At 48.9% G+C, this 25518-nt stretch overlaps 1 protein-coding gene across 1 annotated transcript in view; it reads left to right on the top strand.

Annotated features, from left to right (window-relative positions):
- Positions 1 to 10256: 10256 nt before the first annotated feature.
- The window catches only part of Twist2 (twist family bHLH transcription factor 2), a 47970-nt gene continuing 32708 nt past the window's right edge, over positions 10257 to 25518 (top strand). The window contains exon 1 of the mRNA XM_013122113.3: positions 10257 to 10978. Within this exon, the coding sequence (XP_012977567.1) occupies positions 10458 to 10940 (483 nt within the window). The 5' untranslated portion in view covers positions 10257 to 10457 and the 3' untranslated portion in view covers positions 10941 to 10978. The remainder of the gene's footprint in view (positions 10979 to 25518) is intronic.

Genomic DNA, 25518 nt, shown 5'->3' with positions numbered 1-25518 from the left:
AAAGAGCCAAAGCAGGGTTGACTAAGTGTAAATATGTCCACCCACGACCCCAAAAGATAAAGCGTGTTCTGAAGCCAAGGGCGAAAGGCAATCAGAAACCACAGCCAGCCTGTGCAGTCCCTCTGCTGGAGGGGAAAAGTCACACCTGTGACTCCAGCATTCCAAATCAGAGTCACCATACAGACACCATATACTTGACCCCAAATAAACAGGGTTTTGAATAAAACAGGGGTCTGTGTGGACTCTGGGCAGCTGTCCTGGTCTAGGCACACTCTGGAAGAACTCTGCCTCTCTACTCTGCCCCCTGTAATGGCTGGGCCAGGACCCTGGAGCAGCCAGCCCTGGGGATGGAAAGACTGAATGGAAGGCTTCCCAGGGCACTTCCATGAGCAGACAGTGACTGACGAGGAAAAAAACCACGATTCAAGGAGCTAAGCAGCTCCTCCAGCAAGGCCACACCTCCTAATCCTTTTCACACAGTTCCACTAACTGGGTACCAAGTATTCAAACACATGAGCCCACAACAGCCCTTCTCATTCAAACCACCACAGAGTGTGCTATTTTCTCATTGCTCAGACAAAAGCAACTTAAGGAAGATTCATTTGGGCTCTTGGTTTCACAGGACAAGGTTTATCAAGGTGGGAGGGGCATGGTGGTGGGAAGAGTTACTCCATTACGATGGGCTACTATGCTCATGTGAAGGAACAAGAGGGCCAAGAACTTGAATAAGTTGAATAAGACAGACTGAAAGCTGAGGCGTGGCGGAATCGTAGAGGGAGAAAAGCTATAGGACATTTAGGCCCCAAGCCAACCCCGGGCCGTAGGAGCCTCTGAGGGCAGAAACATGGAGCCCCAGTGTCCACAGTGACAGCGGCAGGTGACTCTCAGTAGACAAACTCAGCACACAAGCCAACAGCCTGTCAGAGGAGACAGGTGCTTCCAAGAGCAAGTTTCAGCTCCGCCATTTTACCTGCGGCGGCTCCCGCTCAGTAACAGGCTAGAGAGTGCCTGGAGTCTTTGAGAGGCCAACCATCATGAGAGCAAGTCCCCAGGGTGTGTGTGTGTGTGTGTGTGTGTGTGTGTGTGTGTGTGTGTGTGTGTGTGTGTAGGGGGGGAGGGAGGTGCTGCCGTGCGTCAGACAGCAGCATAACAGAGAGCAGAGGACAAGAGAGAAAAATGTGTGACTGACAAGGTCTCCCGGAGAAATAAATACTCCATGCAGGGGTGCAGATTGGAATGCAAGGGTGCTGTTTTTAAAACAGAGATAACCCCCCCTGACAAACTTATCAGAAGTTGGGCACCTCAGAGATGGGGGTGGGGTGGTGGGAGTGGGGTGCGGGGGCTGTAGGGGGTGGGGGGTGTGGGTGTGAGTCACTGAACTTGGATCAATGTGAATAGTGGACAGAGTGTGTAAGAGCATGGGCCCTGTCAAACACTCCCCCGGCTGTCTTTATAGTCTCAGGAGCAGAAGAGGAAGGTGTGGGAGGAATTTGTGTGACCATAGTTCACACTTAACCTAAACTAAAGACAGCCAACTAAAGATCAAAGACTCCTGGGATACCTGAGGCAGAATCAATAAATATGAATAACACAACCAAAGCAGCCTGGGTTTTCCTGATAAAGGCAAACAAGGACGATGAATGAACAGGCTGGGGACTTGGTTCCAGCAGGCTCTTGTCTGTAGGTGGTTCAGGCTTCATGCTGGGGACAGCAGGACAACACAGGAAGCAGTCTCTGCCCCTCTCCTCTCCTCCTCCTCCTGTTTCTCTCCTCCCCCACTTAACTGATTTTTTCTATATTTGAGCATAAAGAAAATATCAAGTCTTGCATACAGAGGGTGCTGTGAGGCGAGCTATTTCCTATCTCCAGGAGTTACTGCTCTGAAAGACAGAGCCTCCTTGACTCCACAAGCTGCCCAGAGTGTCATAAAATGCAGAAAGTAAGAGGCCTGGCTGACAGACTACCTCCTCCAACTCTTGGCAGCAACGCCCTGCTTTCTCTCCGCATGGAGCTGTTATCTATCTGGAATCTTCCACATATATGAAGGCATACTATGTGGGCTCCTGTGTCTGGCTTCTTTCATGTAGCATAAGGTTTTCAAGGTTTGCTCTCGCTGTAGCCCGTATCAGCTCCTCATTCCTTTCCATGACAAACAGCACCCCATTGCATGGCTATGGCACATTTTGTTGGCTTGTTCCTCTGTCTGTGGGCCTGTGGATGTTTTCTGTTTGAGAGCTTATGAATGGTGCTGCCATGAATGAATATACAAGTTTTTGTTTAGCACTATTTTCAATTCTTCTGGGTAGGTATGTACCCAATGGTAGAGTTTTGGAGTCACATGGTCATTCTGTATTTAAGCTACTGAGGACCAGCCAAGCTGTCAGTCACAGGGCTGTGCCATGCTTACTTCCCTGACCAGCACTGCGTGGAAATGCCAGGTTTTCTATCTGGGTGTTTTATTTACTTGTTTCTTTACTATTTATAGTCACCTGAATAAATCTGAGCAGGAATGTAAAATGGCCTGGTTGTTTTGGAAAGTAGTTTGACAGTTTCTTCTAAGGCTAGGCAGATACTTCATGGGACCAACCATTCCACCACTAGAGAAGAGAAACACTGTATGTATCTAAGAGAACAGAGATAGACATATTGTCTACTCAGAGACACAAGTCATCTCAAGCCAATGGGTGTGTAAGCGGGTGTGCCCATCAGTGGAGCACTCAGGAGAGACACGCAGGCCTCATATGCTCACCTGAGGTGAGTGTGGTGTCTTGAATGAAAATGACCCCCATAGGTGCATATGTTTGCACACTGATGAGCTGGATCGTCAGGTGAAGGCACTGGGGAAGTTCACTCCCCAGACACACATGGAGGAAGGAAGAAACTGACTTCCACATGTGCACTGTGGCATACATGCACACACACAAAATGATAAATGCATGAGCATGTAAAACAAATCCAATACGGATGATCTAAGGAAGCTAAATGTCACCACAGTTCTTTCCAAAAACACACACACATAAACATGCACATTCATGAGTGCACATCAGCACCATACTTAGAAGCAGAAAATGCACATATATGAACATTGATATGTAAACACACATAAACATACATGTACACATGCACCACAAGCCAACACATGTACACACAATCACATGTGCCTGCAAACACACACACACACATGCACTTTAAACAAGGACATCCATTTGTGTGTCTGTGTCATCCCTGAGCGGCCTGCAGCAAATGCTTCGCTGCACTGGTGACCTCTGTAAAAGAGGAATTCACCACACGCCTAGAACTGTTTCCCTACAGATGTCTTTGGTGTGTTTTTATGTTTGAGATGCAATCAGAGTTTTAACACACAAATTTAATTCCAAGTTCATGGCTTTAAACATGTCAGATAAGTAGTGAGGTCTGCTCGAGTCACATTTTCAACCCATGAATCTCAAGTTTTCTGAAGGCTGCTTTGAAACACGTATAAAGTTTTAATTTAAGGTCTGCTAAAGCTCAAAATTGTCATGGGGAAGAGAGGCCATAATTTGTAATTATAAAATATAGGGGATGATAAATTCAAATGACCTTTTCAGGAACGTTTATGGCCAGGCCACCTTGGAGCAGGACTTTATGAGGTTCAGGCATGTGTGGCCACCAAAGCTCCCTGCACATACTCAGACAGAGTAGAGAGAGTCACACTCTGTGTTTCCTGACGTCTTCCGGGGTCCCCAACATAGGCTCCCACTTCAGAAAGAAGAGGGAGTCTTCACTCTGGCTAGGTGAAACGGGTTATCCACACTAGACTGTTCATTTGCAAGGGGAGACTGAGTCCTCTGGCATTGAATGGACCAATCCAAGGTCATCCAGGCAATGGCAGGGGCAGAACCAAGTCTCTTGTGATCCCCCCGTTGATTCTTTCTCTGCCTTTCTATGTAGCCAGTGCTGAAGACGCTTCTTGTTAATTTGTTTTCTTACATGCTAACACAGCATGTAAGTTGCATGCCTTCCTGTCCCAACTAGTTTAAACAAAACCACAAAGACACTTGCTGTCCTGCACGGGAACAGTGTGACCTCGCTCTAATCCAAGCCAGTCACATCAGGAGCAGCCAATCCCCGAGCTTCCTTTTCTGAAACCTCACCCTCCATACCGCATGTAAATATATATATATATATACATACATACATATATATATATATATGTGCGCATGACCACAGACACACACTCCCCTCCAACACATATGTGTGTGATCACACGTATGTACATGCCTAAACATGTGGGCATATGCTGTATTTCTCTTCCCAACATGTACACGCAGGCACGCACACATGTGTACATGCTCACCTCACCCCCCCTTGCATACATGAATGTGCACACACTCAGTCATTCCTTGTCTGTCTTCTGCAAGAGCTTTCTAGTTGGCAGCTGCCTTCAGAAAGAAATCAATTATGGCGATCGCTTCCTTGGAGCATCTCTCTGCTTCCCACTGCCACCAGCAGGAAATCGAAACTTCTATGTGGTTCTGTGTGAGCCTCAGGATCCTTGCCCACCACTTTCCATGGTCTCCAGACCCACACACACTGTTCATCAGCCCAGTGTCTCTTCCTGGGGACCTCCTCACCTTTACCATCCTGACCTCCTGTCTGTGTTTTACAGGAGCAACCCCAGCCCTTAACCCTGAAGTCAAGCCAGCCAGATCTTGCCTTGGAGGTTCAGGCCTCTCATGTCAGATGTGATATCTCCACACAGAGGGAGGCAGAGCTGAGATGCGGAGAAGGAGAAGCATTGAGTCTTCCGGACGTAGGCAAGCCTGAAAGCAGCCAATATATCCATACAAATGATTTACTATATTCTTTCTCTGCTAAGCAGATTCAGGTGGCCCTTCAATTATCTGCAACCGAGGATGCCAGGCCCTGAGCTCCTGCCACAGGTACCCTTCTGGTGCAGAGGTATAGGCACCCCTTAGCCATTGGCATGACCCCAGATGTGGCTGGACTTACCCATGGTGGCTGGACTTACCCATGGTGGTAAAAAGTGCAAGGAGCCCTTTGGGAGCTGAGCAGAGGGGGCAGAGCCCAAAGCACCACGTGACACCATACTACCCATGCATATTCACCATGGAATTCCAGGAACCAACGCAGTGCTAGAAGAGATGGTCTGTCTATGAATCATCAAGGGGTGGGCTGCTTCCCTCTGCCTTCAACATCCACACCCATTCCCCACCTCCACTGCAGCGTGGTGCCAGTGTGATCCCTCCATGCTGGGACGAGCCATTTTCTCAGCAGCTCCTCAATGACTTTGAAACATGCTTGCCCCTGCCCTTTTATTCACCATTGCCTGAGCTGTGAGCCGCCAGTGGTGACCACTGGAACTCGTGTTTGACTGACATGGATTTGATTGTAACTCATATGTTTTTATCCATGGCCTTTATGCTAAGATCTTTCATCCTGCCCTGCCGTGGCTCATGGAATCACATTTAGGCTCTTTTCCTTTTAACGTTACTAAGTTGGCTGGGGCAGAGTCCTGTCCTCACCTTCCCCTACAAAAAGATGCTCCAATCTTGTGTGGCAGAGTTTGGCCTCAGACCTTGACCGATAAATGGGTTCATTCCAGAAGATAGCAGAAAGGTCAATAATCTCAGGTCTTTCCATGGGTCAGGACCAGGATGCCCATTGCTAAGAAAATACAGGATGAGCCTCAATTCCACTGGAGTCAGCATCATTACTTATCCTCTCATCTAATATCCATGTCTGCTTTCTCCGTCTCTGGAAACCTTGACCCCAAAGACGTGAAATAATTACTATTAAGGCTGACCTTGCAGCTGGTGATTTTATCACCAGAAACACAAATACTGACAAGTATCTTAATTGTCTTTCTTATCACCATGATGGAATGCCTAGCAAGAAGCAACTTAAGGGAAGAAGGGCTCGTGTTGGCTCATGGCATAGGATGGCAAGGTAGCTGTGGGTGGCTGATTGCAGTCAGGAAGCAGAGAGAAATAAACACTGGTGCTAGGCTCACTTCCTCCTTTTCATAGGTCTCAGACCCTGGCCCACGGAATGAAGCCACCTACGTTCTAGGCTCATCAGTTCAACCTCTCTGGGAATCCCTTTGCAGATGCTGCCAGAGGCTAGTGTTTTAGCTGGTTCTAAATTCCACAAGCCAGGGCAGCATCCAATCAAGAAAAAAATGGGAGACGGATGGAAGGGAGGCTGAGGATGCTTCTAGCCTTGACACCGAGCTACACCCCTGGTAACACTGCAAACAGTGATACCATAAGGTCATAGCACACATCCACCTGAAGGAGTTTTGAAAACAGAATTGTTCCTATATGTAGTGTGTACCTTGGACATGAGATCCAGTCCTCTGAAGTGTGTCTTCATCTTCTGCTGCCCCTGTGATGGAGGCGGGGTTGACACTACGGCTAACTTTCTGGAAGACGTCAGGTCTGTCCCTAGGACTCAATCCTTCACCGTGGGACTTCCTTAACCCAGGGGGTGTAGGGTGAGAAGTAAATACCTAAAGCTCCCCATGCTGCCAGATGCTCACACAGGGGATGTTCTGAACGACACAAATCCAGCTAAGAAGGGCACCAGCAGTGGCACAGGTCATTGTTAACAAGCAAACAGTGTAAGATCCCCAAACAGACCTAACATTCAGCCAAGGAATGCTAAAGGCTCCTGTGGTTTATAGAGACAGACCACGAGCTTGACACAATTCTCAAAAGCCCACCTCTGGAGTTAGGGCTCACATACGCAGAGTGTCATGGCCACTGCCCGCTATGTCTAAGACAGTGATTCAGAAGAAAGATACCTGAGTTCCCCTGCTGTGCAAGCCACTGCGAAGAACAATGTAAGAACCAAGAAGGATCTTCAACCTCTTGATAAATGTCACAGGGTTTGTTACACAGATACTGGTTTCTGTCATCTGCTTAAACTTTGCCTCACTTACTCAAGAGGAGGTGACAAGCCAGGAGCTTACCAGCACGCGCGCGCGCACACACACACACACACACACACACACACACACACGCACACACACAGGAGCCATGCTGAATGTCTGAACTCATCTCTCACAGCTTTGCTGTGACAAGTCTGCAGAGCTCACAGGTGTGCTTACCATACCTGCCATTCAACAAAAGGTAGCAAGCAGCCTAGCATTTGAACGTACATTTATGGCCCTCTGTATAGCTTCTGAGGAATTGTAAAAAAAAGTTCCTGAATATCAAGCACACATTTTATTATCCCAATAAAGCTTAGGAACTGTCTGACTGTGTCCTAGCATTGAAGACCATCCCCGGGTAACAGTATCAGCAATGTCACTAACACCCAGCCAGCAGCCATCAAGTTCACTGTGAAAAGAGTGCCTTGTCCGAAGGAGAGCAGGCTATAGAAGAAGCTTTCAGAACTTCAGGTAATATTTTTATTTAATAAATCGAAGTCCCATGAAACAAAGCACATGTTTTTATACACATGAAAAGACGCGTTGACATGATTTTCCACATTCGATAACGAATAAATATACCAAGAACTGCATGTGTGCCCATGAACCTTATTGCATGATATTTCACACATGTCTGAGTGAATCTGGGTGGTCTGGTGGATATCTACACACAAACATGTTTTGTTCCTGTGTTATTAATACTTTGGTTTTATTAGCCTTATTAATGGCTTGGTTTTTAAAAGGAAAAAGATTCAGGCTGGATCCTTTTTCATTAGTGTTTCATTTCAACCAACCTGAAAGAAAGAGAAGGCTAAGTGTCTGTCCCCTTGCCACCGTCTGGTTCATGACATTGGGCAGACTCTGGTATGGCCTATGCCCCATGTTTTCTTTCTTTTTTGTATTTTTACATTTCAACTGAGGCAATTCCTGAGAAAGAAAGGTAATCCGAATTCCACCAGCAAGGGCTTTTCTCAGAGTCCATTCGATTTTGATTTGTTAAAAGTGTTTAAGGTAGAAAAGCCCTACGTAGACGAAGAGAGAGGACCTAAGTGAGCTGCTGGCTGGGAATTCACAAAAAGTGAGCCCCTGTGACCTCAGAGAAAATCAGCAATGCCCATCTCCTAGGCCAGTGGTTCTCAACCTATGGGTCTCGACCCCTTGGGGGAGGTCGAATAGCAGACATTTATATTGCAATTCATAATAGCAGCAAAATTACAGTTATGAAGTAGCAGCAAAATAATTTTATGGTTGGGGTCACCACAACATGAGGGATATATTAAAGGGTTGCAGCATCAGGATTGTTGAGAACCACTGTCCTAGGTGAAAGGGAACCCCCATCGTGCATGGCAGCTCCATGTTCCAGGCAATGTCCCCACCCCCATCCTCGGTCTGAACTGAGCCCTGGGCTGCTTGAGACCTACAGGGCTTCTTGGCTGGGCTGTTTTCCTTTCCGTCTCAACTATGACCTCTGCCTCATGGAGGAAGGGAGGAGGGGAGAGGAGAAGACAGAGTGAGAAAGAGAAACACAGACACAAAAAGGAGGGAGGGGGCTGGGCCCGGCACTGGAAGGCTTCTGTTTGAAAACACCCTTTACTTTCAGAGAGGGGACAATATCATCTGATTTATTTAAGCCAAGCTTTAAAGGGGGGGTCCAGGGCCTGGGGGAAGGGGAGGGTTCCTTACCCTGAGTGATACAGAGTAGCAAAACTAACCCTGCATGCCTGTACCCAAAGCCTACCCCTCGAAAGTCCCTGGAAAAGCCGACCCAGGCAGGCAGGAGCTGTCTTTTGCTCCTTAAATTAGCTTTGATTTTTTTTTAAAGAAGAAAGCAAGTTACTTTGGGGGTACTGGATAAAAAGTGGCCTTCCTGGAAGGGAGGAGGGAAGGCAGTCAGTCAGCCTGGGCCAGGCTGGACACAGTGACTGAAGTAGCTTTAACTAGTCAGGGAGCAGTTAAGGAGCTACATGTAGGACCCTGACAGTTCTCTGCAAGTGGACCTGCTCTCCACACAGCATTGTTCCGGTGGTGGTGAGTGTTGGATGTCCCCAAGAGCAGAGAACCCAGGTCCTTGGTGAGGGGATAAGAAATGCCATACATAGCCCTTACAGCTTCCTGAGACAGTGTCTCAAGCCCGCGGGCCCCACCTCGTGGCCCGCCCAATTGCCCCCTGGAGCTGCTGATGCTGGGGACTCCCTGGCCCCAGGTTCAACTTCAATAAGACCTAGCCAGCCATTGATCACAGGGCTCATCTGACAGCCTTGCTCAAGCCAGGCCTAGTTGAGCTCTGGTCACCTGGGAATAGGTTCAAAGGCAAGGAAGCTGTAAACCACCTCCAGGCCCCAGCTAGAGCAGCCTGGCGAACAAAGAGACCCCAAGCACTTCAAACGAGCTGGCGCTCAGCGTCCAGATGGCAAAAGGCCGGGGGTCCGTGATGTCTGTTCACCTAGGCCTGACCCAATGTTCTGCATCCTTGAGCCCTCCTGCCTAAGCTACCCACCAGTGACCAGGACAGGGGATTCGGGCAGGGTCAGACTCTCCCTGTTCTCATGTTCTGGATCCACCACCCGACTGCAAACGAAGCAGAGTGCAGAGGCTGAGGCTGAGCCCCAAACTGGGACCCAGCACTCGGGGCAGAGCCAGGCAGGCGGGCGTGGCGGGCACCCGGCGCTCCCGCAGAGGCTCGCTGTGGTACCTAAGCTATAAAGCATTTAGGGGGAAGGTTCTGAAAAGGTGTCTAGACCCAAGTTCCCCAGAAAAATCGGAATTAAAAAGGGGTCCCCAACTCGCATTCTGGCCCGAGCAGGGCAGCGTCTCTATGGATCCTAGTGGCGAGATCGTGGGGGAGGACATCTCTGGCAGCACGCGAGTATCTGCCCTGTCCGGGGTCGCGGCTCTCTGCCTGCACAGCTCCACTCACTGCGGGCAGGATCGCGTTGCTGACAGCGAGGTCTCAGTGCGCGCCTCAAGAGGCTCCCAGCTGCGTCCTTGGTCCACCGAGCACATCTGGGCTTGGACTCGCCTCCTCCACTCCTCGTGGAGACCCTGAACCCTGGCAGGGCCAAATCTGCTCCACGAGGCTCAGACAAAGCCAGGCCCGGTTGAGCCTAGGGTCAGCACCGTTGATTAGCGGCCCGTGCCTTAGGTAGGAGCCCAGACTGCACGCGTGGACCCGGCCTCAGAGACGCCGGCCACAGTCAGGGCCGAAAAAGAGGAGACAAAACTGAAAGTGCCGCCCCCCCGGGGGGGGGCGGACGGCGAAGGCCCCAGAACTTGTCCTGCCCCTGGCCACCGTGGCCAATCAGCGCGCCGCCCTTACTCCTGACAGCTATTTAGCAACCCAGCCGGGATAGAGTTTCCAAAAAAGTTAGAATAACTTCCTCTCCCGGAGACCTCGGTTTTGCACTAGCCGGCCTCGAAATCAGAGACTTTGCAAGCGACCCAGGAGCTTGTGCTCCGCGGCCGCGGTCTTGGCCAGTGGAGTGCGCTCGGCGCCCCCCAGCCCCACGCGCGCCGGGCGGGCGCCATGGAGGAGGGCTCCAGCTCGCCGGTGTCCCCCGTGGACAGTCTGGGCACCAGCGAGGAAGAGCTGGAGCGGCAGCCCAAGCGCTTCGGCCGGAAGCGGCGCTACAGTAAGAAGTCGAGCGAAGATGGCAGCCCGACCCCGGGCAAGCGCGGCAAGAAGGGCAGTCCGAGCGCGCAGTCCTTCGAGGAGTTGCAGAGCCAGCGCATCCTGGCCAACGTGCGCGAGCGCCAGCGCACCCAGTCACTCAACGAGGCCTTCGCAGCGCTGCGCAAGATCATCCCCACACTTCCCTCTGACAAGCTCAGCAAGATCCAGACGCTCAAGCTGGCCGCCAGGTACATAGACTTCCTCTACCAGGTTCTGCAGAGCGACGAGATGGACAATAAGATGACCAGCTGCAGCTACGTGGCTCACGAGCGTCTCAGCTACGCCTTCTCCGTGTGGCGCATGGAAGGAGCGTGGTCCATGTCCGCCTCCCACTAGCGCCGCGCCACCCACCACCTCCGGACCCGCACGCCAGGGTAGGTGCTGCTTGTGATGGGCACCCACGATGCGCGGGCGGATGGGTGGGCGGCCCAGAGCTTCCCTCCTCGTGGAGATCCCTCAGGCCACTGCACAGGGATGGGGTGAGTTTCTCCACCCTGCAAGGATTGGCGGGAGGTGAGAAAACTTCCCTGTCCCACAGGCACGCCCGAGGCCTTTTGCCAGGGGCATCAGTTCGGGACTCTCCGGCCAGTAGCCCCCAAGCAGGGTCCAAATACACTTCTTGGATAAATGGGCACACTTTCCATTCTTGGTTAATGGGTGTCTGTGGGTGACCCTGTGGGGGAGCGGCTGTCAAAACGTTTTCTTTAGGACAGCGGAGACTTGTTGCTTCGCGCTCATTCTGCATAGCCACAGAACCCACGAGTGGTGCAGACAATCAGCTCTTTCTGAATGCAGTTCCGGCAGGCGCCTTGGATGCTAGAGCGTTCGAGCCCTAGCCCGCTCAGTAGGTACAGTGATGCAGGCCGGTGTCGCCGCGGAGTTTACCGGGGAAGGCAGGGAGCTTTCTGTCCTGCGCTGGTGCTCCAGGCTCACAGCCATGCGGAGCAGATCGCCGGGCGCCAGGAGCACAGGAGACCCCAAGCAGCCAGGCCTGGCTGGATGCAGCGGTGGCAGGCAGGTGGATCTTATCTAGAGTTGGGCGCTTAGCACACCAGCCTTGAACTTGGAAAGACACAGAGCGGTCCCGCCGGCGCTGCAGCAAGCAGATACAAGGGGTCCAGTGGGGGTAACAGGTTTGAGAATGGGATGAAGAAGCAGTGCACACTGGGCCCTGCCTGGGGAGAAGGCACCTGGACACCTCTGAACCCTGGAAGGTGTGTTTCTCTCTGGAAGAACGTTTTGGAACCTCTACCTAGCAGGCCCAGAGGCAGTGTCTTTCAGCCAGGCAAAGGCTCAAGGCCCCATTCTCTGGAGGCCTTGCTGCGCCGATCTTTTGGGGGGAAAGTGCTGTAGAAAATCTTCCTACTTAATTTTCCTTAGTTTTTCACACATCTTGTGATATTTCTTTTAAACGAAAGTCTCCACTTTATACAGAAGGAATTAAGGTGAGTCAAGATCAGCATGGACACCCATTGTCCTAAAAATCGATTCCTGTTTTTATTGTTTTATAATATCTTGAAAGTTGCTGCTCTGTCTATAAAACATTGGTCTCATACAATGGGCTTTCTTCCTTCCTTTCTTTCTTTCTTTCTTTCTTTCTTTCTTTCTTTCTTCCTATCACTGAAAATTGTTTTGCTGAAATAAACCCCCGGAATAATGGCCATTTTATAGTTTCTAAGAGGAGCTTTTAACAGAGTCATTTGTGGGAATCTTCCCCTGTGTTTGTCAAAAACAGATGGGAATTGTCTCAACCACGTATTTCTCTAAGAAAGAAAGTTTGAGTTGGCAGAGTGCTCGAAGCTACAGAGGGATAATACATTAATTCTGTTTTTTGCTGCCTAAATTATGAGGGTCCATTAGTTAACTTCCACTCTCTCTCTATACCATGGTTTACACCACGTCCGAGGAAGCAAGGGCAGATGAGATGCGCCATCTTTATATACACACACAGCATTTGTTTAAGAAAAATGTTAACAGAATTATTGTTAAGATAGCCTTTCAGGTTATTGAAAGCCGACACCGGGAGATATTACCCTGATGCAAGAATTTAGTAGGCACATTTAAAATTCATTTGAGATATTTGCTCCCTTTAAAAACTGACTCAATCACATACCGCAATCAAGTGTGTTTTAAAATTCAAGCGCAGTATCTGTAATAAACAAATGAAAAATGCTAAGAGCTTATTTGGACAAAAAGGCATTAAGCTATCAGATAACACATTGAGTTGGAAAGCAAGATGCAGGCATGTTTACTTTCATATAATTGAATACAATGGCTAGTCAGGTAAGCTGATGTCTGAACACACAGAGGACTCTTTCCAAGGAAATGCACCCATGTTTGATGTACTGATGCTGGACCTGCCTTGATCTAGTTTATTTCCGTTGTTAAGGAACACCTTTGTGTTCTTGTTCTTAACCCACGTCTCTTAAGGAGCACACGTGCAATAGTAATTACTTTAATCTCCTGGAAATGTTGCTAATTGTAATTGGTTATTTCTTTGTAACATTTCCAAGAAACATTAATTATCTACCTCAGTGGGGGGAAAACCCTAGACATTTTTTGTTGAAGTGTATATACACATACTTTTAATATCTATTGTGACATATTTCTACTAACAACACAAAGCCTAATTTGCCCTTGACTGTGGAGAAAAACATGGCTCGGTCCATGAAGTCCAACTTACATTAAAGTTTATGCTGCCTTTCCTTGGCTGGGTGTTCAAAAACTCAGTTAGACTAGGTGTCGGGGGTCTTCCCAGTCAACAGAACTCAGCTAACTTAAGGAAGCTGCAGAAGAGGCCCGGAGTGTTTGTGAGATGCTGTAAGCCTCTGGGCAGGGTTGCTGTCGCTTGGCCTGTGACAGGGAAAGACAGTCATTTCTCATCCACAATTTATTCTGCTGTCTTCATCACGGTTGAAGGAGATACTGTCTCCCATTCTGCTGACTCTGCTCGGTTTCTCAACAGGTTTTCATCTTCAACCACTTTCCCTCCTTTCCTCCTGAGCACTTTTGCCCCTATGGACAATGCGTGTGTCCCCCTCACCTTCCAACCCACATCAGCTTTTCCTCCCCTCTGGAAGCTTGCTTCATGGAGGTGTTTGCTGTATCCGGGGAACTAGCTAGTCTCAAAAGAAAAGTCTTCCTGGAGAGGAGCGGAAATGCAGAATCCCAGCCGAGCTTTTGTTTGTGGAGTAGACCAGACCAAACAGCTGAGTTACCTGCAGCTCAAGTGAGATTGTCTTACAGAATTCCCTGCTGTAAGAGCTGCTGGTGTGTGTTGGGGGGGGGGGAGCTGAACTTCTAACGATCAGCAGCGTTTTCCTGCCTCCAGTCTGGCTGGAGTGGGGGCTGGCGTGGCTTTTTGAGGTCCTTTGAAATGTCATCCTTTATGGGGGTTTTCTGAAAAACGCCTCTTTTTCAAACAGGTTGTAAGCCTGGAAGCATTACCTTTCCACCGTCTTCACCCCCTGTGTCCCTAGCAGAAGGCGCAGATGCGGGGCTAATTTTGCCTGACAAAGATATCATGAGGTCTACTGTTTGTGCACAGGGCACTCCAGCTCATAACTGGAGTTTAAATCTGGACTTCAAAAAAGAAGTAGATATTTTAATAAGGCAAGTTTAAAGACTGCAGTTTGTAGCAGGTTTTCAACCTAGTATCGGCATCCATCAATTCTCCTTGAAGCTCGTGAATGGGGCAGGAATGTCGGTGTGTTTGTTTCTTTTCTTGGGAAAGTAGAAGCATATTACAGAAAGCAAAGTGAATGCAAAGCTCTCCCCAGCAGTAAGTTCACGAAGGAGGCTGTAAAATCCAACGAGATGGATAAATTACTGTAGCCAAGACACCGAGTCATGATTACAGAAGGAATGGGTGAAAAGACACATACATGGCTGTTTTCAAAAGCCAAGATGAAACTCAGAAACTGCTTCAAAAGATATTGTGCATGGTCACCTGAGCCTACACACACGCTAGAACTGCAGGGCACTGAAACACACACACACACACACACACACACACACACACACACTCACACATACATGCAGGAATAAGATGATAATACCTGAATGTCTAGGGCCTATGAAGTTTTAGACTTTGAGAAGATGCCATCCTCAGGAGAAATGAGCAAAAGCACAAAACTTCCTGAAAAATTAAAGTTATCTCAAAGCTAAAAAATTTTAAAATATTTATTGGCATGTAATATTTTTCCACCCAGTGGGTTTCATGAAGACACTTTCTTTTGAGTATATCATATCTTTGATTATATTCCCGCTCCTCTCAATTCCCCTTCCCAGTTAAAAAAAGTAAAACATATTCTATAAGAATTAATCTGTGTTTAAAAGGGTCAGTTTCATAAGGAATTAATACTATGTTTTATCTCTGAGTAATAAACTAAAAATCTACACAATAATCTACATTTTCCTTTTTTGTGTTATTGTATTTCTATATAGAACTTGAGGTCTCAATACAGTTTCAGTATATAATTAATTAGAAGTTCCAAGCAAAGAGTGGTGTCCCAGAACCGTTAAAGTGAACATTATTTCCAACAGGAGTTGACTTCCAGACTAGCAGAGAAAGCACATTGCAAATAGATTTGTGGACAGTTTTGTCTGAAAGGGGTAAGCATCTACTTTTGAGGATGCTAAGATTATACTGGCTCATTGTTATAGTCATCAAAGTTACATAAAATCATGAAATTCTAAAGAATGATTTAGAGTGATTCACCAAGTAACATAAAGATTCGAGTTGGGGGGGGCAGACAGATAGAGACATGGAATGAGATCTCAAATCATGAACTTTGTCTTGGGAACACATTTTGTGTTTCCATTCTGAAGCAAGAATTCCAGTATGGTTTAGCTATGTTAAACTGCCTTAATTGAGTGTTTATTTGGGATGAGAATGGGATGTTAAGGCTGTAATTTTTATGCTGGTGTAAACTGAGGCACAGTGGAATTCCCCCCCCCTTCTGTGATTACCAATGGTTGTCACAACAAAGGAAACCTGGGATCTGAAGCTGAAGCTAGCATGTGACTTGACTCCAGCATGAAGGAAACCTTCAGCTCTTCAGAACACAGTTGTTCTGAATAGTGTTGGAGCAGTGTGGTATTTTCTTGTTATTGTTCCCTAACTCTTGCTCAAAATTTTGTCAAGTCCTGTGATTATGAGGGAGACAGGACAGGGCTGAAAGCCCCAGGTCTATGGAGCTGCTCAGGGCTCAGGCCCCTCTCCTGCATGGCTTCCGTTCATCATGTGACCAAGGGAAGACGGGGACAACCCAGCCTCTGCCTCTTTAGAACTGTGGCTTCATTTCTGGCATCTTTGACCTGGTTGAGTCCTTGATTTCTGTGGTTCAATTTTCTGCTACTTCTATAAAGGACAGGGTGGAACTCTGAGCTTCCATACCAGACAGCGATTTTAAAATCGCCTGTCTAGCTCACAAAAACCCAAAGAGCATGCCCATCAAGGGCACATTTGGGGAAAGATGTTCTGGAGTTTCATCTGTGTTTTCTGCTCATCTGGGATGTAGCTGGGAGGGGGTGAATTCGAAGGAAACCTTGACAGTCAGGAACCCCCTTCCTGGCTCAGAAAGAAGGCAGGCCCACACTATCACCGTGTGCCATTTCCCATTGTTCCAAGTGCCACTCAGCCCTCCTTTCTTTTTTTTTTTTTTTTTTTTTTTTTTTTTGGTTTTTACGAGACAGGGTTTCTCTGTATTGTTTCGGAGGCTGTCGGTCCAGCCCAGCCTCGAACTCACAGAGATCCGCCTGCCTCTGCCTCCCGAGTGCTGGGATTAAAGGCGTGCGCCACCACCGCCCGGCCCTCCTTTCTTTTTTATTATGTCTTTTTTTGTATAACTTTATATTTACTTCATGCATATGGGTGATTTGTTTATATATATGTCTGTGTGCCGTGTGCATGCTTGGTGCCTGTGGAGGCCAAAAGACGCCATCAGATCACCCAGAACTGGAGTTACAGATGGTTGTGACCACCATGTGGGTGCTGGGAATCAAACCTGGGTCCTCTGGAAGAGCAGGCAGAGCTCTTAACTCCCGAGCTGTCTCTCCAGCACCCTCATACCCAGCCTTTCTGTGACCGCTGTTCAGAAGGTCCCAGAAAGCCTTGCTTGCTTGGACAGCAGGAAGGGCCTGCCTTGTAAAATAAACAGACTCCAGAGGAGAAACGTAGGCTGCATCTGATAAGCTGGTGTGCTGCTGCCTCTCGGGTGCCTTTGTGTGCTCCACTCAGAGTTAGCACTCCCTGAGCGGAAATGCTAGCAGCCAGCATCTTCTTTCCATCGCATCTAGAGACGAAGACTCCAGCCATCCCTCTGAGGTCTGTAAGTGGACTGATTTAGTTGGGTGTGCCGAGAGATCAGAAGTCAACAGTCGGTTGATAAGCATGTCGGTCAGTGGTCTTTCTCAGACTTTCACCTCAGGTCACTGGCAGGCTTGGCAAACTCTGCACTGACTGGGGTGCTTTCTGAAAACTTGTGTAAACTTTTCATTGTATTCCTGAAGAGACTGCTTCTCCTGATGAATAAAAATGCTGTTACTATTTCTGTGGAAAATGCCTAAATGTCTGCAAAGTGGGAGAGGAAGCAGGGAAGGCATTGTTTTTAATTGAGCATCAGCATGCCTCTGCGGACACGCTTGGGGTTGATATGTGAGCATCTTCATTGGGCATTGCTTTTCCTGACATCAATGAGTTCTGAATTGCAGGCTGCATGTAAACTGGTGTCTAGCTATTCAATTCATCAGCGCAGACCCAGCCACTAAGGTTCTCCTCTTTGAGTAGCCTGCTTATGCCGCTACACATAGCTAGGAACCTTCTAGTGAAAGATCTGGCTGCTGAGTCTTCCTGCCTGGGGAGCGGCTCTTTCTCTGGAAATCCTGTCCTTTCTCCTCTGATCCAGTGCACTGGTTCACACTTTAGCTAAGATGTCGACTTTGTGAAAATTATTTACTGAGGTCCAAGTGAGATTTCCCATCTAAAGGCAATAGTGGAGTGTCACAAAGCCTGTCCCCAGAGTGACAAGGTCATGTCGGAGGGGCAAACATGCCCTCTGTAAGGATCCTGTCTTTCTGGGAGTTCCACGCAGTGGAAACTTCTCACCCAGACCCCAGACCCTCTCCTTATGTGACAGCTGCACTTGTTTTCTAGTTATTTTTCTAATTAGTAGTACAAAACTATCCCCAATCAGACATCTATATCTATATCCAAGATCCTGGAAATGTCCTATTTTGTGGATTTTTCTCTTCCAAAATGACTTGCTTTACCTAACCCCAAACTACACAGGGGCCAGAGTGTGTGCCTACCCTAGTGTGTGGCAGCCAGGCAACTCCCTCAAGTGGAGCTGAGAGAGTTATGGACTTGATCGCTCCTGCGCAGTCAAGTGCTGGGCCATGCCGTGTAAGCAAGCTACGCTTTGCAAAGGCAGTGTGAACCTTGGGCTGTTTCTCCAGATGACAAATTACTGCCGATTTCAGAGCTCCCCTTCAAGCCATCTCTTTAGTGTCCACTAAAGGGCCAGTGGAATCAGGGTCACCCCTCTGCGTGTCTCACATACTAGCCTTCTGTCACAGCCTCGCTCTGTGTAGTACCCTGCAAAAGTGGGCAGTCTGTGTAATTTCAGTATGGAACAATTTCACCTCATCATGTGCCCCAGGGAACCTATATACATTCGTGTGCCATTTATGCTTTGTAATAGGAATACGTCCCCTTTCCCAAGAAGGACAGAGTAGTGGGGAAAACTGATATCCAAACAGGAGAGATGCTCAGACTTCAGGGAGATGGGCCCAGTGGGGAATCGGGATCCGTAGTGAGGGCTCTAAAGACTTTAGGCTCTGCCCCCCGCCCTCCCCCACTGCTGCCCGCAGTGTCTCGGCCTCTCATCCCAGAATTCCTCAGAGCAGCAGTTCTCAATCTATGGGTCATACCTTCTTGGGGAGGTGCAGGGGGGGTCCTCAAAGGACCCTTCCATGGGGGTCACATATCAGGTATCCTGTCTATCAGATATTTACATTGTAATTCATAGCAATAGAAAAATTACTTTGTGTGAAGTTGCGAAGTAGTAAGGGAAACAATGTTATGGCTGGGGGTCACCACAGCGTGAGGAGCTGTACAGAAGGTTGCACTGTATTAAGAAGGCTGAGAACCACTGACATTCAGGAAGTGGAGGTCTATCAGAACAAGCCTGTCCCACCAGCCTTCCCAGAACAAAGCACTACAAAGCCTCCGCAGCCCAGATTGGCTCAGGATAGACCACTCTGCAAGGCCTGGAGCTTTGGCCTCCTGTTGGCTCTCAGGCATCTACACTGCTTTGTGAAAGGAATTAGAAAAACTGCAGCCGCGGTCCTGTTTCTGAGGCCCTACCAGGACCAGAGGTCTTGAGATGCCAGGGAAAGTGGAGGTCCTCAGGACAGGAGTTGGGATCCTGGGAAGAACGCTTGAGTGGCCAGGGGCACTAAAGGACCCTTTCCAGACAGTGGAGGCAGTGAGAGAAAGGCCCCGAGGGCTGTGTGCCAGGAGCTGCCCCACTACCTGGCATCTCTAGGGTCTTGGGCAGACAGCAGCCCCTCGCTGAGTATGAACCGGGCACCATCAGCCTCTGCAGAGCTAATGAGAGGAAGTGGGGAGTGTCAGCTCGGTTTACTGTGCTTTCCCGGATTTAATGACTGTAGGTACAGCCCAATGGTAGCCGATGCTTCAAAAGCCACTGGGCATTTGAGGGCAGCTTATAGAGGAGATTCTGCCAGGTGCCTGCTGAGGCTTAGAGAAAACAGAACCAGACCACCCAGTAGTGCAACCTTCCTCCTGAGCAGCACGACTTTGGTGATGACAGAAGGTGCCACGCTGAGGTTTTCTGCAGTCGTCCCCTGGTCGGGCGGCCCGCTCGCTGTGTAGCTCTCTGTACTTACAGCAAGTATTGTTTAAAGCCAATTACGTAGTTTCACTTTTTCTGCCCAGAGAGAGGGAAAGGGCAAGCAGAAGACAATGCCGAGCTTCCTGCCTGTCTGTCCCTGGGTGCCGCCTGTGCCCCTTCTGCGTGGTGCTTGCCGAGCGCAGCCTTCGTGAGTGGCTTCTGGGGATGGCTGAATGCTTGCGGCTGCGTGTGAGCGGTGTGACTCCACACAATGGATTTTGCAATTAATTTAGGTCACTGTTTCCAGAATAAATCACATGTGATTCTTTCCCTTCAGAAACTTCTGACGTGGTATTTTTCTAATTTGGGAACTTTTAATTAGACAAAAACCAAAACCCATTGCCTTTGTAGGAAGCAGGCTGGTTCCCCCGGGGCCTTCTCAGGCAAAGCCTGCTGCTTTGTATCTGATGAGTGAGACACCAGAGGTCAGGCATGGAGTAAGGGACACTTTTCTGCTCTGAGGTCTGCAGTTTTGGCGGGGAATGCGGGGAGGGGGGTCACTCCCTGGGCCTCAGTTTCCCCATTTGTAAAATGGTGGGAGGTTTCTGATAGCCCTCTCACTACCAAAAACTCTAAGTGTCATTCTGGCCAAGCAGCTCCATCACAGATACATAACCCGGAGCCTTGAAAACAGGTGTGGCCATGGAAACCCATGCATATGTGCAGATGTTCACAGCAGCTGGAAGGCGGGAATAGCACACCTGCCTATCAGCTCAGGAAAGGGTGGATAGCATGAGTTCCACCCAGGTCAAGGAAGGAAGGCCAGACACACATACTACCAGGGGCAATCTTGAAAACACATAAAGCTCAAGAAGTGATCTGGAAAAGGCCACATCTTGCACAATTCTGTTTCTATGAAATGTATATAAAGCAGAAAGCTGACTGGAGGCTGCCAGGGGCTGATGGGAACGAGGTGGAGCTACTGCTTCAGGTGTGGGATTCTGCGTGGAGTGAGAAAAAACGTTCTGGAATGTTTTAGCAGTGGTGTTTCCACAACAGGAATGCATTTGATCCTGCATTTATGGAATATTGAAAAATGTTTCAAATTACAGATTTTGTATTCTGTGTATTCCGCTATGCCCCCGACTCCTACTTCAGAAATGCTGGCCCCGTGATCTTCTTTTGCCTCTGACTGAAGTAACGTGTCTGCTGAGTTCTCACAGCTCTCAAAGCCTGACTGACTTCTTGAACTCTGAGGAAAGGAGAAGAGCAGGTGTGCGGGCCACCCACTGACAAGGGCAGGGAACATTTTGCACATTAGTAATGGGGTGGATAGAGGTTGCCTTGCCCGCCTTGGTGACAGGGACAGACCCACCTGGACTAATCTGTCACCTGCAGAGAAGACCACTTCAGACTGACGTAGAGATACAAAGACTTTCTGACCATTGATGCCAACAGCAAGGACGCAAGACCCCTACCCGTCTTCTGTGCAGATGCTATCCCAGAAAGGAGGGACAATAGGAAGGTGGCACCGTGTCCCTCAAGGAGATTAGGTTTTATTTCTTTGGCACTTTTTCCCTTCCTCCCAGGTTGGTTAATTCTGCTGTGTTCCAATGTGTCCTTGAGACATTGTCACAGCCACCCACCCAGCCAAGAGGGATGGCAAAAGGACTCTATTCATTCAGGCAGGGTTCAATTTTAATCCTTTAAAAGTTATTATATTTACTATTTATTTATCTACTTCTAATCCATCCATCAACTATCTATCATCTATCTATCTATCCATGTATCTATCTATCTATCTACCTCTGAGGAAAGGAGGTCAGAGGACAACTTGTGGGTGTTGGCTCTCTTCTCTCATGGGAACTCTGGGGACTAAGCTCAGGTTCTCAGTCTTGGTGGAAAGTGCCTTTACCAGCTGGGTCATCTCACAGGTCCGCAGTCCTGTTCCTTTATGAAAGCCACCATTTTGGTGGTACTGTGCACTCTAGTGTTGAGATGTTGGTAAAAACCCAGACACTGCTGGCCCTAGCATGGTCTGGATTTTGAGAATCTGGGTAGGAAGAGCTTCCTGCAAATCCCCGGGAAGCTGCCAGCACACAGAACCTGCTTAATGTGACACTGCCCCTCATTCCTCCCTGCCCCCACCAGGCAGAGAGAGAGAGAGAGAGAGAGAGAGAGAGAGAGATTCCGAAAGTGTAGGTGGAAACAGAAGGAACGGCCTGTGACCTGGTTGGGATGCTGCCTTGACAAGAAGAGTGGGTCATTCTACAGAATAGACACTGTATGGTCTTGCAGCCCTTCTGTTTCTGTCTCCAGTGGGCTCCCCTGCATCTGTAGGGCTCCGAGCTACAGAGAAATGTGCTTTCGTTCATCACATACTGCTACGGCACAGCCAGCACACTTGCTTCCCTAGGGACCCTGCCCGTTCCCCTAACCACGTGAGCAGAGACTCTGTAGTGTCCATCCTTGCTCACAGGCGTCTGTGCACCGTCTCTCTCCTCCTGTGGCTTTCAGAGATGCCCTGCAGGGGCCAGGAGCCAGGTCAGCACGCTTGGGCTTGCTATGCCCCCTCCTGCCTTGACCCGCGGCTTCACTATCCCCAAGTGGAGAGCCTGGTGGGAAAGCATCCGCTCAGTCAGCTTCTCCCTCAGCACACCTGTTCCCAAGAACTGATAGCAAAGTCAGGCTTCCTGGTGAGTTCCCAAGGGGCACGTGGATTTTGTCCTTTGAGGCCCTATGGCTGCATCTGGTAGGGATGGTTACCTGCTGCATCATAGACAAATACAGTTGGGACATTGAAACCACTGTTCTCCAAGTCCCCACTGCCCCCTCTGACTTCCTCTAGCTGCCCATTCTAAGTGTAGCAGGACAGGTCCCACAGAGTGACTCCCTCCAACCAAACCTTAGCCTTCTATAGGCTGGAAGCTATGTCAATCATGTTTGCCCTCACCCCTGAAATAAAGTGCTATTGGCATCTCATATCCACTGAGGTCTTCAGATGGCAATGAAGAAAAGCTTCCAGAAGGACAGGCGTTTCCTCAGCATTTCTGTCCAGCAGCATCCCCTCCGGTCTACTTTACAATCTGTCTGATTCCTACTAGACAGTGGACAAACCATGGTGACTTAGAAAATACTAGCAAAATTATGGATTCGCAATAATTTAAAAAACTAAGAAAGGTGTGAAATTTCAATGATAATACAAGAAATCCTAAATAAAATAGGCAGATGCTGTGGTTCATTAAGATGAAAAAGTATGACCATCCTCAGAATCCAGAAAGTTGGGAGTGGCCTGGAAGACAACTCATGCAGTTTGCCTAAGAAGAATTAGATTTTTTAAAGTTGGGAATATCCTGTTTTCAAAGAACTTTCTAGATGATCCATGCTACCACTTTTGCACACCCCTTTGCAGTGCTGGGGGTGGAAGTCAGGGCTTTGGAGTGTGATGCAGGTGTTCTACTCTTGAGACACACCCCAGCTGCAATACCCTTTAAACCAGCAATTCTGCTTCTAGGAATCCCTCTAAGTCTGTGGTTCTCAACATGTGGGCCTTGACCCCTTTGGGAGTAGAATACCATATATCCTGTATATCACATATTTACATTATGATTCATAACGGTAGCAAAATTACAGTTACGAAGTAGCAATGAGGAACTGTATTAAAGGGTCGCAGCCTTAGGGAGGTTGAGAGCCACTGGTCTAAGTGAATAATGGCAGGTCTGCCTAACAACAAAGAAATTAATACAGTTTTGTGCTCATTGGTGAGAAGTTCTGGGCTGCTCTGAATCATAGTCTAGCCATGCTTCAGGACTCTCCACATCCACTCAAGAGACTTGTGTTATACAAGGCTGCCAGATAGTATAAAGGGAATGTTTACTGGGCGGAGATCATGTAGTTCCAGACTGAAAGCTCTAAGCATGCCCAGGTCAGAGCACCGTTCCCCAGAGAGAGCTGCAGAGTGGGGACCACTGACAGATACCCGAGGGGACAGTTCCCTTCCCACATGGCAGCTTTTCCTTACAGCAGATTTCTCTGTCTGCGGGGACACAGACCTGTCGCGTCTGCTGCGCGGCCTGTGTCCGAGAGCGTGCGGAGGGTGTCGGGGATTGACAACACAGAGACTCGTTCGACGATGTAAAGAAAACTTTAAGCAGGCCCCATAAAGGTTCAAGAAAACTTCCTAAGAAAGGCTCCTTCCAGAGAAGCTTCTGCTCTCTCCTCTACCCTGGCTGGTTCTCTCTGACACCAGAGGTGGATGTGGGTGGGTCTGAAGGTGCGGTTAGTCTTTGGAAAAGGTTGAGGACAGGACGGTTCCCGGGGGGCAAGCCCTTTTCAGGAACTTATTGCCCCGGGCATTGTATTGTTTTTAGTAAACATTGTCTTACAGCTGCCTACTCCTGGGTCTCTGCTCAAGGTCTGGTGTTCTGGTGTTCCCACACAGACCCAGGTACCTTCAGATAGTGTGAGACTCTATGCACACTGCTTCCTTTTACCCATCGCTCCATAGTGTTTAATTAATAATTTAGACACAGTGGGAAAGTACTAGTAATAAACATAGAACAGTTATAGCCACATGATGCAGTCATGTGAACACCCCCCTAATCTTCATTTCATTGTACCATACAAGGCAGAAAACCCCTTGGGCTGCAACTCACTGAAGTAGCCTGAAACCATGTACAGTAAACCTGGGACGGGGACAGTTATGTTTTATGAACGGCGAGCTGATGCCTTGAATCATTTTGCTATCTGTGCGCACAGACCCAGAGTCGGCTAGTGGTTCTTAAAGACAGGATGGCCACCAACACCCCTTCCTACAGAAGAGGCTAGCCACCCCCCTGCCCACCTCCACGAAGCAGTGCCCTCAATCATACCGTCTCAGAGCCCTCTCCCCAGGGGATGGGTCCTCCCTAGAACTTTCTCTCAACATCCTCTCTGCATCCTACGGAAGTGGTCCAGGAAGGAGGCTCAGTGATGGAGGGCTGGGGCAGCTGCAGTCCCGGGATTTGATCCTTAGCATGACAACAAAAACTAGAAAGTGGCCTTCTGAGGGACATGTCACGTTTTCCTCGTCCACAGGCGACCCCTGTCTGTGTCCTCACGCGGTGACTGTGGGGTTAATCTGGTGCATTCCTCTGGAGTGTGTCAGTAGGCTGCCTTAGGTCAGCAGTGAGGCTCACAAGCTTGACCACAGGAGCTGTGGTTTTGACTGTGGGGCTGCACCTCGAACTCCATCTGCCAGGGCCACCTCCCGCTAGGTCCTTGGCCGTGCCACCTGTAGGACAGAGATCCCATGATCCCCAAGTGCTCATGTTCCCACCGGCTGACCAGCCTCGGAACTCTGATTCCTCTCTGCCTTCTCTACTCCTCTGTGTATACTAACCACCGCAGATCATGCAAGTAAGCAGAAAACAACAAGAAACAAACACACCTAAATGAACTCGCTGACCACTCCCCTGAGCCATGCTGAGAAGGAGGCTCTGAAGTCATCTCAGTCCTGGAGGCAGGCAGGAAGCCACTCTCCTTCAGGTGTTCATTTTCATTCCAGGGGGTAAAAAAGTTAGCCACCCAGAACCCTGGTCCCCACCCGGTGTTCTGTGTGGCATGTGCTTAGGACCTGGGAGGGCTGGTGACACCATGTGAACTTAGTTTCTGGCCCAGGTCCCCCCCCCCCATGTACCTTTCCCTGGGCCTGTTCTCTGCAGTCCACTTCACAGGATGAGCCCCCCCCAGCTCAGCCTCCCGCAGGGCTGAATCTTGTGTCTCCTTTTGGAGTCTTAGTCGTAATCTAATTTTTGTTATTCCTGTTTTCTTTCACACATTTGACGCATACTTCTGGCAAGTTTTAGGGCCACACTTGCCAGATGACCAAATCTTTTTCAGAGCAATGACTGACATTTTTGTGAGTTTCCATCAGCAAGGCGGGAAGTGGCCAGAGGTGAGGGGCAAGCTCTCCCACGCTCAGAGCCTTCTGCGGTGCTCTCCACCGTAAATATGCCAAGCTCTCATAGGCCTGCACCTTGGTCCTTGATTCAAAACCGTGGATTCCTTCTGTAGAG

This window comes from Mesocricetus auratus, unplaced genomic scaffold, assembly GCF_017639785.1.
Source record: "Mesocricetus auratus isolate SY011 unplaced genomic scaffold, BCM_Maur_2.0 Super-Scaffold_100010, whole genome shotgun sequence".
Taxonomy (NCBI): Eukaryota; Metazoa; Chordata; class Mammalia; order Rodentia; family Cricetidae; genus Mesocricetus; species Mesocricetus auratus.
The sequence above is the reverse complement of the archived record's forward strand: the minus strand, read 5'-3'. Positions and strand labels throughout refer to the sequence as shown.